Source organism: Lissotriton helveticus, chromosome 10 (assembly GCF_964261635.1).
Source record: "Lissotriton helveticus chromosome 10, aLisHel1.1, whole genome shotgun sequence".
Classification (NCBI taxonomy): domain Eukaryota; kingdom Metazoa; phylum Chordata; class Amphibia; order Caudata; family Salamandridae; genus Lissotriton; species Lissotriton helveticus.
In genome coordinates this window covers 116,059,993-116,076,539 of record NC_136071.1, presented here as the reverse complement: position 1 = coordinate 116,076,539, position 16,547 = coordinate 116,059,993, and the positions used below count along the sequence as shown (strand labels likewise).

Sequence of the window (16,547 nt, the reverse complement as noted above, 5' to 3'; positions counted from 1 at the left end):
GGAGAGACAGCCACGTCTCAGTGCAAGGCCAGACCGTATGGCCAGGCTTCTCCCACCAACTAAGGTTGCACTTCACCCTCCTTCCATCATGAAAGCTCTGTATTGCCATCAGCTTCACTAGCTGGCCTTTACCATCCACATGGACCATGGTCACAGACAAGCATCAGAAAAAAATGAATTACACGAGCATGAAATTGTGATGTGTGGGTGAAAATAACAAATAAAACAGCACACGACAGGGTGTCTGTTCAAAGTACCTGTAGCACGATCTTCTTGTGTATGGCGAACTTGGCGATGATGTGCGCCAGGAGCAGGTGGCCGCTGTACTTGCAGGCGGGGTCCACGCAGGCCTTGGAGAGCAGGCAGGGCCAGGCGAAGGTCATGAGGCGCCGCAGCTTGCTGTTGCGGTTCTTGTTGTTGTCGTGGATGTGGTGTGGCGCGTGCTCCACCAGCAGCGTGGCGAACTGGAGAAGGTAGATGCGCAGCGAGTCCAGCATGTCAATCTGCTTATCCGGGTCCAGCACCTGCAGGGACAGGACGGGCACACCTGAAATATTAGGGTTACTGGACAGGGTGGATCCTGCCAGGCACGCGCTCCCAGCTTGTCCCTTATTTTATTTTATTGTTTACATGACCTCGCGTCCTCAATGCACACAAGTAAATGTTTTACTTTCGGCCACTAATAATTCAGCCAGCCGCGAGCGAGCCCTAAACATGATATCATGGGAGCACTGAGTGTGCGCTGCCAGCTGCCACTCCATTTTAACAGTTTTAGGCAGCGCTAATGGCTTGATTGACAGCTGTGGCGCTATGCCTAAATGCGTGACAATACATTTCAGTGCGGTAATGCGGAGCACCGCACTGAAATGCGTTAGTCTAACGCGCGATGCGTGATACTTGGCAGAACTGTTTAGAATCACACTCATTTGAAGTGTTAGCAGTCCACACTTTATACAATGCACTGGTCACTTCTCTGCATCTATCTAAATTAGATTCCACTCCGGAAACGAGTTCTCATCTAATAGTAACTCAAGGTTGGTCTTATAAGCAATTATTAAGCTTTCAAAATAATCATCGTTAATCAATAATTTTGTTAGTCAGACAGCAGAGCACTTAAAGTTTGGGAGCTATACTCCAGATTGTTGCCACTAGACTAAGTTAAATACTTATTTTGTGCATATCCTGTGCATGGTTTGGAATCTTTTTTCAACTGGTAAAGGTTAGTGTGATGCTTTCTATACAATTCCTTAGTCATCAGGACATGCAACTACTCACAGAGCCTATGCATTACTGTACAACGGTCTATAATGTCAAACTACCTTTTTCAAAGTCCATAACGCAAATTCATAACTGAAGAAATGTTGCCACGTTTGTTTTTACCACTAATCAATCACTTTCACAATACTTGCAACGGCTATCACGTGGAACAAACCCTTTCAACATTGTAATTTATTTTGTATTGAAACTGCTTAACACTGAAATCCTAACCTAGTCGATTTACAATTTGTATCATAATAATAAGTATACAAAACTACACCACACTGTATGGAGACTAAGGGAGACAGATCTCCTTTACCCCATCTCCTGCTGCATCACGCCTCAGTTCCGGCTAACTGTCGACTTTAGTATTCTAAGGAAATGAGTAAAAGTAGTGTTAGAGATTTTTTTTCTGTTCGGGATCCAGTTGCTGAGCATGCTCTGCCATCTAGTGGCGGAGGTTCGAAAGGACAATTTGGTTTTCTCTTCATGTGAACGAACTATTTTGTCACAAAAATGAACACCTTTGTTAACAGTGTTCCATCAGTACACATTAATGAGTAGATTATCGTAGACGAGGAAGATGTAATACTGATGTCGACGTGTTCCCAAACAAGGTGTGCAGCAGCTCGATACTGACGCCACCAGCCCAGCCCAAACACTGTCAATGTGTGTTGGGATGGGAAGAAATACACGGATTGCAGAATGCTGACAATGAGAGGCAACTTGACCTATCTGCTTGTTTCAAATCAATATCATCAGTCTATCACTCTCGCTCCGGGAACTAGTCTCCGAGGAGAAGCGTGCGCTGTAAACCTGGGGTCTGCATCCAAGCCAAGACGCAGTCAGCATTAACCTCTGGGGCAGAAGTAGAGTCGAAGCATTGCTACTGCAGGAACCTACAACAGGCCTGCAACACAGTGTGTCGATCCCCATGCCCAAGACCCCTAGAAGAAGGCGGCGACTGCACCCTTCCTTCAGCCTCGAGGCGCTTGAAAGCAGCTCTCTGAGTCCAGAGGTATGAACCTTTTTATCCACATCCCATCGGACTCTTACAGAAACCTATTCTTAGCTCGTCTGCCTGGTTTGTTTCTAAAGCCCACGCGGTTTAACTGGCTTGATCTGCAGACCTCAGTTTAACGTCCTAGTTCTGAGCCTTCTTTGAACGCATCCTGGATTTTGCTTCAGAAATTTCATCTGATTTAGTCAATGAAGCTAATAACCCTTCCTCGAGCATTCACAGATCGCTAGATGCATATTTTGTTAGGCAGGGGATCGACCAGAGTCAAGACACGGAAACAGAATGAAGGCTCTGGAGGGATGAATACAGAGGCAAGCCCATCAGCAGCGAGATCTTTTGAGAGGGAAGTGTTGAAGGATGTGGCTATGTAGGAACAAAAGAATCACCCAAGCGGAAAAAGGAACAATTCCAAACAATGAGAATTTTGAAAAAGGAGGAGGACATGCTCAATCAACTATGTAAATGATAGATTCATCACCGGCAGCCACGTTGACTACTTGAAAGCTTTTTTGGCCAGCTTACAGAGATGTGCTGGGCTGGATGCTATATCGGGTGTTTCCTAAGTCACAGATAAAAAAAGAGACTTGTGTCCATTCCGTTGTCAGACTCTAAACTGGACACTGCAAGCAAGCACACATAGATGGTGTTGCGTCACAACAGCTTCAGATAAATTCACTAAGTTTACAAAAACATTCAACAGAATACTCCATATATGATGTGGGCTCAGCAGATTATTGGCATATGTGATGGGGATGCTCCTAAAATAGAGCAAATCTGGGATGTGGCTGTGGGGCACTTCGCTGTCTTCCCGGGCAGAAATCTAAATAAATCTTATAAACTGAGCATATCTGGAGTATTGCCGCTAAAGAAAAAGGCCAGAGTTAAACTACATTTTTGTTTCGCAAATTGTACGAGCAAAGAGAGCTCACATTACCCACTCAAATGCTGAATGGTGCCAAGATCTCACAAAACAGGCAGAAAGTTAGCCAAAGAGGAGGAACAAATTTGCGAGGTTTGAGCTGTACCTGGAGGCAAGATTAAACAAAACACATCTAAGACCACCTTGAGCTGAATAGTAAGTTGATACGAACATGGGCTTTCAATCTAAAACTCTTTGAGAATAACACAAGATCACTGGTTAATTTTGCTTGTTGCACAATGGATACTACGGAAAGCATGATGGGTCACGTCATGTGGTTCAATCTCAATAAAACTACTTTGATACTAATACATTACAATATATTTATCCACCGTTCCCATTATTATTTCGGAACCAATATGTCGATGCGTTGGAAGAACTGTGTTTCATACGTCATTTTCATTTTAAATGTTTCCTTTACATAAGAATGTTTTCCCTAAGATGCTACTTCAGAAGTGTATCTGATATTGTTCCACGAAAGACATGAATAATATGAACTGCTGAGCCTACCTTTGTAATAAACACACTTGTGATGCTTTCTGGATTGTCTCCTTCCGGATTGGGAGGTCCCAGGAGTTGCTCGCCTTCGTTTTTTTCAAAACTGTACAAGAATGCTGGATTTAGGATATGCTGCAAAACCTAGAGGAGGGAACAGCGAAAAATTAATTTCCTTCATCACAATTTAAAAACGTAAGTGTCCCAATTTTTCAATTAAACGGTCATATTACTTTAATGTGTCCTGGCGAACCACCCTGAGCAGCCTATTCAAAATCCAAAAACTAAAGAGCAGTCTGTCTTTTCATCTACAAATTAAGAGGGTGTTGTTTTGATCCTAATGGTTTCTGAAATTTAAGATGATTTGATTGTGTTTGTACTCTTTCTTCTTTTCATATCTTCTTGTGTTCCTTGTTAAATGTTTTCCAAATACAATTTTCACTTGAAACTCACGCTTGCATGGGGAAAATTATGTATGCTTTTTACTTGCCAAAATTAACAAGTTACTTACTTTTGGTAAAGTTTTTTCTGGTGTATACTCTTTTTAATCGCAGATTCTTCACATTGTTGTCAGATTTGATTTCCAGATGCCAGTACCTGGCATCCTGCAGCGGTGTGTCAGCACTGTCCTGCACCGAAGTGACCCTGGAGCCACACATAGGTGCCACCCTCGAGCACAGATAATAGTTGCTGTTTTAACTCTATCCGTGGCGTAGGATACAGAGTGTATTAACTGACCAGATATGTCCGCATGAAGATCTCTAATCTCGAATCTTTTTATGGCTGGTGAAGGCAGTCCATTACACAGAACGTGGAGGAGGACGGACAGCAAGGAAATCTATGGTTAGATAGAGTATTCATCATAACGTGTGTTACAGAAGGTTGGTCAATTGTTCTTCGGAAGGTTGCGTCTAATCACAAATTACTCATCTTATGAACTGATACCAAAGCAGTACCTCATCAAGTGGTTGGTCTGTAGGTTGGCTCAAACCAGAAAATCATGCAGGACCGAGCGGGCAAAGTGCCCTTGTCACCGGACCTGGCTATCAAGGCAGAAGTGCTTCGTGAACGTGGTGTGGCACGCCCAAGCTGCAGACTGACAGATCTCTAGAAAAGGCATTCCCTGTGACAGTGGTATCAGCCTTGGCTCTAGTTGAATGTGCTCTTAGATCTTTTGGGGACTGTTCCTTGAGCAATGCACAGCAGTTCTTTATACAAAGGACTATGTGCCGTGATCTTGTCCTTTTCTTTTGCACACTCTATCTCCTGTGAAGTCCATAGCTTACTCAAACGACAAGCCGAGGTTATCACAATGTTTTAAGAGTCAGGAGACGCAGAAGACAGCTGTGCACAGGCTCAATTGGAGAACATATCAGAGAGGGTAGAACAAAATTCAAGACCCACTGCAGCATTACAAGAGGTTTGGGAGGAAACTCATGGAACACATTTTTAAGGACAAGTTTTATAACTTGTGATTTACTCAAGGTCGGCTGAAACTTAAACTCAAAAAGGCCAAAATGTCTGACAAGTAATATTTAGCTGTACCTTGCCGGGCACAAAAAAGCAGAACATCTAACAACTTGGGCCTGTGTGGCTGGAATTGCAACAGGCCATAAACTTGTCCCAGCCTCCACCATAAACAGATTTCGTAGATGGCTGTCAGAATAACATCTACTACTTCAGGAGGAAGTTCAAAGGCAACTGTTGTTACTCAATCCTCTTGGATGAAGGTGTAGATTACACAAGCCCTGATGCACGATTCTGCCCTGCTGCTGCAACAGAAGATCCTCCCACAGGGTAATCTGAAAGCAGATGCTGAGGCCCAGTAGTTTCAGGTACCACGCTCAATTAGGCCAATCCAGAGCCACTAGGATGACTTTGGCCCAGTGGTTCCTGTAGGTAGAAAAGCCTTCAACCCCAAGTGAATGGCCAACAACTATCTTAGACTGATGTGATGGATGAACTCTACTGGAGAAAAGAGTCCTCTGATCTCCCCCTCTCCCAAATGACCTCCCCAACTCAACAGCTGTGCACCCATAACCGTGAGCACTGAATGGGTAAGGAGATGGGTCTGCTGCCAGTCAAGCAGCAACCTATGCAGGTTTTCTACCGCCTTATTTGAAACCTGGATGGAATGCAACAGGTACTCTAGGAGCGGAGCCCACTGAGGATTCAGATCCCATGGCAGAGCCTGCAAGTGCCATCTGGCGCAGCTCACGAGTAGAATACTGGAGACCAAAAAGTCTCAGAGGACCCAGGACTGAGACATCAGTATCATAGCTCAAATGTCCTGGACCCACTGATTTGGAGGAAACAATTGAAATGGCACTGTATCCAGGATGGCTCTTACGAATGGAAGCGTGTGCAAAGGAGTTAGGTGTGACTTGGCGAGTTGATCAAAAACCATAAAGATGTCAGGAGGTTTGCCTTCATTTGGAGGTGGTTGATTACGTATATTGACAGGCCCACTTCAACAGCCAGTCGTCCAGGTAGGGGTAGACTGCTCTCCTGAAACCTCCGAAAATGTGCTGCAACCACCGCCATCAGTTCCTTGAACACCCATGGGGCACCCCCCTCCCCCTCATAACAGCTTCACTCCCCCTACTCCGCAAGCTGCACTGGCTCCCCATTCATAAAATAATTAGATTCAAAATTTGCTGTATGGTCTACAAAGCCCTTAATAATTTGGAGCCAAGGTACATCACAGACAAATTGGTCCAATACACCCCCTCAAGGACCTTCTGCTCAGGGTCCAAAGATCTTCTCCTTATACCTCGCATAAAACAGGCTCGGTTGGGGGGAAAATTCTTCTCTCATCTAGCCCCATTGTATTGGAACCAGCTGTCCATCCACCTTCGTCGTTGCACCAACTATACACATCCTTCAGAAAGCTGTTAAAAACCGCACTACTCTGATCCTCCTGTATGGGTTGCCAAGGGCTGTTACAGCGCAGACATATCCCGGTTGGGGTGATTCATGCGCTTTATAAATGACACAAATAAATATATAAGGGGCTCACGGTGAACTGAAAATGGTCCTGGCCTACTTTGAATATAGATAACTGTGGGACAGAAATGTGACTGTACATGTACAGCAGATCTAGCGCTACCATCCAGTCATCTGGATCCAAGGCACAAAGAACTTGGGCCAACATGAGCATCATTAATTTGTTCTTTTTCAGGACAAAATCGAGAAGGTCTAAAATATTACAAAGGCCTCATCCTTAGGTAGCAAGGAATAACAGGAGTAACAGGAAGTCCCTATTTCAGATGCTGAGACCCTCTAAATGGCCCTCGGACAGCTGCTCTTATGAAGGTAGAATGTTCAGCAGGGAGGAAAGGAATGGTAGAGCACATCCTTGGTGGAGTATCTGAAGGATCCATCTGTCAGATATAATGTTATGCCACCCGTGGAAGGAATATCTTTCCTGCCTCCAAAGGGATGACCATATGCCAACAAAGGGAGGCTACAGTGGTCTGGTGGCGCTGGTGGAGGGGGTGAGGCACTGAAAAGTACACTGCCTCTGAGGGCCTGTACATTATCGACCAAATCCTTGACCCCAGGTTCTAAAGTACTAGGGCGTCTGTTGTTGTGGAGGTGGACCTTGGTGATGTCTTTGTGCCAAGTCTCCTCCAAAGCATAGAAAGCAGCGAAAATGTATAATCTAAGCAGGGTTGGCATGGAATTCTTTAGGGACTGTTGGCAAGATCTCACTGACTATCCCAAAACGCATATGAATAACGTCCGAGGAGGCAACTAACATTCACTGAATAGAAGGCAAGGATAGCTGAGGAGAACATTCTCTTTCCAAATGCCTCCATATGTTTGGATTCCCCATAAGGAGGTGACAGAGTAAGGGATGAGTGTGCTTGTCAACGCCTGGACCATCAAGCTTTCAAGCACAGGGAGGTGCAGTAGGAAGGGCAGGTGGCCAGGAGCAGGTCTGTGTCATCTGACAACCTGTCTGTTAACTGGTGGAAAGGACCAGGTTTGGCCCAGATGCTCATCAGTATGTAATTTAGGGCTTCATTAAAAGGAATAAGTGGCTCTATGGAAGTCTTTCCAGGCTTCAGGACTTCCATCACATTAGTCTGGTCTTCAACAGCCATAGGTTGGGGGTCTAAATCTGCAGCAGCTCTCTTTATTACCAAAACAAACTAAGTTGATTCCTCTGTGGAACTCAGAGTCTAATTCACTGGCCTCTTAAAGGTTCCATAAACAGATTTTTCTCATCCTAATAGTTGGATGCGTCATCCCTGTCATCACCATTATTATGGTGACTCTGTTCGGAATCAGAAGGGGTGATCTGGACATATGCAGCGTTCCATCGGTTTCCGGGTGAGGTTGAACTAGTTGCGCCTGAGGTTGGGACTTCGGTTGTGTCAGATTTGTTTCAGAGCTCAAAAAAACATGACATTCTTCCCCCAGTGTCAATGCCAGCATTGACACATGGGGGGAGGAGGACCAGAGAAGATCATGGTGCTCAGTTCAAAGTCAGGATGGATGTCTGCCCAGGTGCGAGACCCCACAGTGGGTTGAAAAGGCACAGACGGCGTCCAGGAAGGATTCACCAACGCTAATCCGATTGGAGACCTAGGATCATTGGGTTGTGAAGGCACGCCATCGGCAACCTTCATGGCACTAGAAATGTGCAACTTAGCCTCCTTGAAGGGTTCAACTTGTTGCAGTGTCACTGAGGGACCGGGAATTCGGGTCAGATCTGTTCAAGCTGTGGGATCAGTTCTGTGGTAGGAGACAGGAAACCGAGATAGAGGGGCACTTGACGTCCACATGACTTCTCCTGAAAAGAGTGGCAGGAAGAGATAAAGTGAATCTTAACATTTTATTGGGGGGGGGATTCGCACTTACTGGGCGACTTGGAATGGAAAGAGAACCTTTCATGGGAACAGCCTGAAGAATTTTAACAAGTCACCATACGCAACATTGACAAGCCCTTACACGCCTGGTGTTAAAAGGAATTGAGCTTAGCTTCAAGGTATTAGATCACCTTGTAATTCATCCCAACACAGTCAAAGCAAGCCTTATGTGAAGACCCTAGACACCAGAGACTCACCTGGTGAGTGTCTCTCAAAGGCATTTGTTTGTGACAGTCTTTGCAAGTTTCTTTGATTATGACATGGTCATCATTTTCCTTTATTTAGTCTCAATTGAACGATAAAAGGTACAAGATATAATATTTTATAAAAATGCGAGATAAAAACATTCATTACAGAAAGGAAATACATATTTCATTAAAATGCAATTTCATTCAATGATTAGATTCTTCAATACAATTCTTTCCCAAAATGCAAAATTCAATAAAATTGGTCAAAACAAATAATCAGTCCTGCTAAAGAATGGCAATCTATAGGATCAAAATTAGACCAATTGTATGTAAAAATGGACACTAAAAATGTGACAATAAAAGAGCCAAAGCCCGTGGTCTAAAAGGATGACTCAAGTTACATAAAATAATAACAATGCAAAAAATAGCCTTTACATTTTAATGCATTTATCCTACTGTGCAATACTGAAGACAAGTAGCCCACAATCGAAAAAAACAATACAATCTTTAGTCTTTGTTTTGCATATTCTTAAAGAGGTGTGGCGATCACTGAGGCCAAGGAGTTGATGAAGAGGAATAATCTAATATGAGCAATGTTTTGCTTAAGCCTTACAATTTTTTTAACATGTTCATCGTTCACTGCCTGGCAGCCAATGGAAAATGTGTTGGAAGTAATTTATTTTTGATTCCAAGAACAAGTAAGGGAAGCCAGGAGGAGAATCCCTAATTTAATTTTTATAAAAAGTACTTGTGCAACTGGGTTGATAGCAAAGTTCATAAATGGCTCAAAATCTGATGCACATTTAAACGACAGGTAGGAATCTATAAGTCTACCCAAGGAAGCACTGATAGTTTGACTTCTAGGACAAAGTTCCAATCACTCGTTTTTAGTTTCTCATAAGCATCTCGAGGTAATACAAGTCCAGCTTTAATAGCCAGGGAATTTTACTCACTGACTGACCAACTAATAGAGCCCTGACACAATACCTATAGGGACCCAAATGCTCAGTTGTCCAAAGCCTAATCCAATATTAGATTGGTCTCAGAGCAGCAATTTCATAAAATGATTTCCAAGAATGCAGAGGCTATGGGGCCCAGAGCCAAGGACCATGGGCGGTGGCCCTGCCCTGCCTCTTCCTGGCGCTAACGGGCACAGGAAGGCTTGTCCTTGGTCCAGGTTTTGGCCAGGCGCGTCCCGCACTGTGGTGATTTCAGGTAGGATAAATGAGGCTGAAAGCGATGGTCAGCTGTGCAGCCTTCGCCTCCCTGCAGAGTGATATCTGGGACCTGGAGTCCCCGGGGAGCATATCCCGTCCTCCGGTGATTGGCGCAGGTTAAATGTGCCCGATAACGCTGATCACCTGTGCAACTCTCGCCTCCTGGTAGAGAGGTATCTGGAGTAATTGAACATGGTACCTTGCACACTGAAATTAAAATTTTGCACAAAAACTTGCCAACATGACAAGAAAAATTTAAGGGAGCAAGCTTCTGATCCGCGTCCGAAGGCATGGAACGCAAGGAACTGTGTCAGTGTGCTATGGTGGGCCTATATATGGTTCAGTTTCTGTACTGGGTCGGGACTAAGATAAAGTGGTGTCGCACAAGGCTACCTATTAGCCAGCAGAAAAATTAAACAAAAGAAAAAAATCTTTGCAAAGTTTGTATTCAATATAACATCTTGACTATTTACCATTGAAAACCATCTCCCAATATGTGGGCATTTTGAAGAATGTGAACAAGAATCTAATTTGATAAGCTTTGTGTCCCACTCACTTGAAACTGCCAGCAGTAAACCCAAACCTCTAGCAACTCCCTAACGGAGGAAGAGCCTAGTCTGAAAACAATCAAGTAAAACATAATCAGATTCTATTAAATCCTAAAGTACTTAATGTATTTCATATTTACTCGCCAATTGCTTTATAAAGAGGATTGTTTTAGCTGTGGATGATCTATGAATACAGAATAAGATTTTAAGAAATTACAAAAATACATGTGCACGTCCCAATACTTCTAGATGACTAGCCCTCTTCAGAAAAGAAGTTTGTTATCTGTCTGTCTACTAAGAAAGTCTACAAGGTGAAATATACATTCTAAACCTAGATAGAAATTTAGAACCAAATGCGGTTTAATTCAAAACGAATATAAAAAGTTTAATAAATAGCATGAAAAAATAACCTTTGCTTTAAGCTCATCTCCAAAGTTGGGATCATTAAAATCAACAAAGCGGAAGAAAAGGGCACGTTTCTGAAGTATGCCATAGTTCTTCGGGATTTCCTCCTCCATATATTCTTTCAAGAAAGTCATGTTACAGAGAAAACGGCCAGTGAAAGCCCGAAGTAGTTGAAAAAGCAATTCAATGTCTGCATAATTTCGCCTAGATGAAAAAGGAGAAATAAAGCATTTACATAAATTAAGTGTTGCTACTCTTTTTTAAATGTATTTATTTAACTACAGGCATAGCTTCTCGGACAATGGCAGTTATACAACCGGCCTATAGTATATTCTGAAAAGTCAAAACCCTGAAATGTGCATCATATGATACATCATGGATTATCCAGCAAATATATAACCTAAACTATCAATTCTAACTAAGCCACAATGAACAATTATTTTGATGACTAACATAGTGTCACATACCGCACTCTAACAACTTCAATTCTCCATTGATGGGGTGCAATATAGTTAACACACGCAACCCAAAGAAACTGCCAAAGTAACTAAAAAGGTTTCTTACCAGTAAAATTAGTTCTATATCATATGACCTTCATCGATAGCCAGCAGTTCTATAGGAGCCTTGCACGTGGAGGATCAAAAAGTACTTTATAAAGCAGAATTTTTTTTAAAAGGTCTTATGTTGAAAGGAGGAGGCACAGGCACTTTACCCCAGGTGAGCAGGGCAAAGGGTGCAGAGTTCTAGAATCCTGCCTGATATCCTGGAAGGAAGGTCCGGTTTGAGTGGAAGTCTCCGGTGACTTTGAAGCAGGTCTGGATTACACATTCAGTTTGGTACCATTAGGATTGTCATTTGTACGGAATCATTCAGATGCCTTTGTCAGGCAGGTGCATTCCATATTGGACTGCTCCTCAATCTGGACTCAGGGTACCTGGATGCAAAGTTGTGGCATTTCACATCGTCTCCTGTGGCAAACTGGGCTTTTTCTGGAGTGTTCCAGTCACAGAAGATGTTTTGAAGCACCATGTTGTCTAGTACTCATTTTGTGCTGCCTGCTGAGTTTGTCTCCTTTTCTGCTGTGCAAACCTGAAAGATGTAGCAGTGGCAGAGAGATGTTAATTTGTAATTCTCAGCACAAGATCCACTTGAGCTTCCCTTCGCAAGACACTGGATCTTTCCCCCGTTTGTGGATAGAGTGGAAGTGTTGTTAGAATGAGCACCTATTTCACCAACTTGGATGGAAATGTATACATCCGAGGGCGACTGACATATCTCAATCAGAAAACATTGATATGAAAAGTTTCTCTGGAGAAGACCATCTGCCTTGGACTAAATGATGCTCCATGTTGGCAACCCAGACCTCTAGTGACGCAACCATGGCAACTCAGATGGAAGTGCGAGGTTTCTGGAATGGAACTGCTTTCAGCATATTCCCTTTATTACATCACCACCCCAGAGTCTGGATGGCTGAGATGTAAAAGTTATATCATTTGTCGACTTCAGACTCAAAGGGAGGACATGTAATTGGTATTGGGAATTACGCACTTTATAGAGGCATTTTAGATTTGAATATGAAAATAGGCATACTGCAGGCCTAATGATAACGCTCAATATCCTTTGTGAAGATGCATAGGAATTTAATGGAGAGCCAGCTTTCAAAATTTGGTGCGCATTTCACATATTTTGGAATAACGGAGATACAGGATGGGACGAAATCCTAGTGTTGACTTCTCCTGACTTAAGTAGCAACAGGAGTAAGTAAATTCCCTTGTTTCATGTAGGACTCAGGGACTTTCATAAGCTCTATTCTTCTGAATTATCTTTACTTTTTGTGTCAGACACTAGGAAGACTCAAAGTCTGGACGTCTTTGGTGGAATGTACGGAGAGGAAGAACAGAGTTACAGTGCAACCAGATTTGTTCATTATTCAGCACCAAAATGTATTTCACGGATTTCTGCTAAGCAGGAATATGGTTGGAAATATTGCCAGCCATCGGGGTGCCGGATGGTGATGCCAGAGTAAGATAGTATTTTTTTTCTCTGTAGGGGTTGTACCCACAGCTACAGACATTGTTGCGAGTCTCTATTTCTCTGAGATGTCTATATTGGAAAAACATGCTTTAGTGACCATTGTTCTCGTTGACGCCTTTTTAAAAAGGAAATTTGGGAATATTGCTGGCCTCTCCGATAACCCGTTTACTGGACCTCTCGAAGCTCAGAATTTAGGGTCTCATATACTAGAGTTTGTGATGTGTGAGAATCAAAGAGGGAAGAACTGAAAAAAGGAATATCCATGATTTTCTGAGGTGCCAGGGGAGGTTGGGAAGTGAGTCTTAGCCAAGAGTTGCATAATAAGGAAGTTCCATGAAGGATGTCCCATGCTGCCAAATCAGCTGAGTACTTGTCTGCACTGATGGCCTGGTCTGATATAATCTTGCCTTCTAGGAGAATAACCTTAAGATTCTCCCGATCTTCAGGAAGGCTGTCAAGAAGTCGGCTCAGAGCTCCATGGCTCTGAGATGTAGAAGCCCACAGTACGGACTTTCTTCCGCTCTGAGTTTGTTCGCTTGCTGTCCTCTTTCGGTGGAGCAGATTCTGTTGCTCCAGAAGCACTGACACATTTTCTTGCAGTAGAGATTGGCAAAGAATCAGGTAGTTGTGTATCACTAAAAAGAGAGGACCTGATTCTGAAAGCTTGTATTCTTCTCTTGGCGATGGTAGACAGATTTAGCAACCAAAGGATCTTGCTTTAGGTTTAAGGAGAAGAGCTTTGAATATTATGTATGTCTCAAATAAGAGTGGAAGTTTCACTGCTCAGCTTCTAAAAGGCTGTGTTTGCCATTAAATGAAAAGTGACATCATTTATCTGGGAAGCTCTAGGAGTAGTCGTCTGCAAAACTGACAGAGCCCACCTCATATTCAACACTGAAGAGGATGGAAGTTTCCTCTGAGAACTGACATATCTTGATCTACAAGACCTACCTGTGTGTAGAGCACCTATTGACAGCTCTTCTTACTGTTTTTCTTTTGGGACTCATCTGGGGTTGTAACACAATGCCTACGTCTCTCCTTCTGTTGTTGTCACAGAGCTCAACATTTGTGTATTATCAGCCCTACGGAGCCCTGGAGAAAAAGCAGATTTAGGTACTAGGCCGCTAGATCAGTGGGTCCCAAACTTTTGACTACTGAGCACCCCCACTGAATCACTCTTGGAAGCCGGGGACCCCCAAGCAATTTGTACAATTAAAATTTCTTTTTAAAAACGCCTTTTGAAGCAGAGGCAATTTCAAGAGGGAGACAGCCTGAATTGGGTCTATTGGCATGGACATGTATGCATACAGCAGTGTATTATTTAGTGGTACAAGTCTCCTGCTCTCAGCCATAACAGCACCTCTACATTCTCATTCCAGAGCATTGGAGTGGTGACCCTTCCTTACAGCAACAGGTTGAATGATTGTGAATTATTAGAATTTTTACCTATTCACAGTTTAAGAAGGTCTAACATATTATACAATTATGAAGCATTTTATAATAAAGACATGCCCCAAGAAGCAACAAAAATTGAGAAAATTCTAACAAGATAGTGCACAAAGCGATGAGTCTAGTGTACAGAGCAAATTCAAGGTCTATATTAGGAGTTTATCATGGAAGTGCAAGAGATGGCAGGAAGGTATCTGCACAGGAGGCATATTGTTTCAGCGAGATCATGGAACAATGCTATGCCAATTACCATAAACCCCTGTCAGACAATCTTTAGTCACAGACAGCAGAACAACATTTTACAACCAAGGGATGAGCAGTGCAGTTAAGGCATATTTTAGAGAGGCCTCGCGTGGCACCTGACAGGACCCTCTCCTGTTAGGATGCCCACTGCCCCGTCCCTTGCCAACAACAAACTGCAAAGGCTACACAGAATAATAGCTTGATATGTCTGAATATGAAAGCTAGACAGCACACATAATTCACCCAGAGGCTTGTGGAAAGTGAGCAATCAGACAGCAGTAAGAAAATCCTACTGCTGATCCTGGCTGCATCTATTTTTACCTGCCTGCTAAGTAACGGTAACCTATACACATGTGCCTTTCCGGGCTTTATTGCTTTTATTGTATTGCCTGTATTTTCATTGTTGTGTCTGTGACTGCTGTTGTCTGTCTTCCCCCGCTGTCTGTACGTTGCCCCTTTTTCTTCCCTCTGTTCCCCTCGTTGTCCCCGTGCTCTCTCTGCCCGGTCTTTCCTTCTGTACCCCTCGCTGCCCCGTGTCTCTGCCCAGTTTTCCCTTCTGTTCCCCTCGCTGCCCCCGTGCCTCTCTGCCCGTTCTGCCTTCTGTTCTTAGCTGCCCCTAAATTTCTGTATTTTGCCTCTGTGCTACTCATTTTTTGTGCCCGTCTGCCCTCTGTGCCACTCGTTTTCCCCTCGGTTTTGTGCCCCTTTTGTCTTCTGTTCCACTCGTTTTGTGTGCCTTTCTGCCCTCTGTTCCACTCGTTTTTTGTGCCTTTCTGCCCTCTGTGCCACTCGTTTTTTGTGCCTTTCTGCCCTCTGTGCCACTCATTTTTCCCTCGTGTTTTGTGCCCTTCTGCCCTCTGTTCCACTAGATTTTTTGTGCCCTTCTGCCTTCGTGCCACTCGCTTTTCCCTCGTTTTTTGTGCCCTTCTGCCTTCTGTGCCACTCGTTTTTTCCTTGTTTTTGTGCCCATTTTGCCTTCTGTTCCACTCGTTTCCCCAGCCGCTGTGCCCCCTGCAGCCCCGCCCGCCTGACTGCCCACTCGCTGCCCCCGCCGCCCGATTGTATTGTTGTGGTCTCGCCGCCCCTGCGCCAACATTCACAGCTCTTGTGTGCTGTGAGGACGCAAGGGCGTTTCATTTTTCACTACGAGGACAGGCACTCGAGTCCTGCGGAACCCCCTGGGAATGTCTCATGGACCCCTAGGGTCCGCGGACCACAGTTTGGGAAACGCTGCTCTAGATGGCTGAGAGTGATGCTCCACCGAATGAGTTGGGGGAAGCTCTTCTACAGAAAACAGAGATGGAGGAACATACAAGATGTGTCTGCAGGTTCTCACTTTCTCATTGGACGTCTGGTCTATTATTCTTTGCTTCGTCCTAAGGAAAACTCACTCCTTATCCTGGATGTGATTGTACAGCATCAACACGTAGAATCTACAACTCGTAATAGAGTAACAATTTGGGAAACAGACTACACAATGAATATGCTACTTACCAGTATGCATCTGTTCTTGGCATGTAGGGCTGCTGACATTCATATCTATAGCATAGATCGCCGCCTAGTGTTGGGTCCGGATGATTGCACATTGTTGTCCTGGAAGAGTCTTCGAAGTATCACGAGATAGGTGGCTCTTCCCCTGGACTACAGTGCGCATGGGCATCGACTCCATCCCCAGATTGTTTTTAGCCATTGTGGCGAAGATGGAGTGTAACAGTGTGAGCGATGACCATGCTAAGAGTAAGTGTAAATTCTGCAGCCGCTACAGGCACCGGGGAGGAAGGCGGGCGATCTGAATGTCAGCAGCCCTACATGCCAAGAACAGATGCATACTGGTAAGTAGCATATTCAGTTCGAGGCATGTGGGCTGCTGAATTCATATCTATAGCATAGAATA

The 16,547-nt window shown here is 43.9% G+C and overlaps 1 protein-coding gene across 1 annotated transcript in view; it reads right to left on the bottom strand.

The window, feature by feature from the left end:
- The window catches only part of TRRAP (transformation/transcription domain associated protein), an 885,394-nt gene that overhangs the window by 453,980 nt on the left and 414,867 nt on the right, over positions 1-16,547 (bottom strand). The window contains exons 36-38 of the mRNA XM_078664902.1: positions 10,933-11,131; positions 3,708-3,836; positions 258-524 (exon numbers count right to left, since the gene is read on the bottom strand). Coding sequence (XP_078521028.1) covers positions 258-524; positions 3,708-3,836; positions 10,933-11,131 — 595 coding nt within the window. The remainder of the gene's footprint in view (positions 1-257; positions 525-3,707; positions 3,837-10,932; positions 11,132-16,547) is intronic.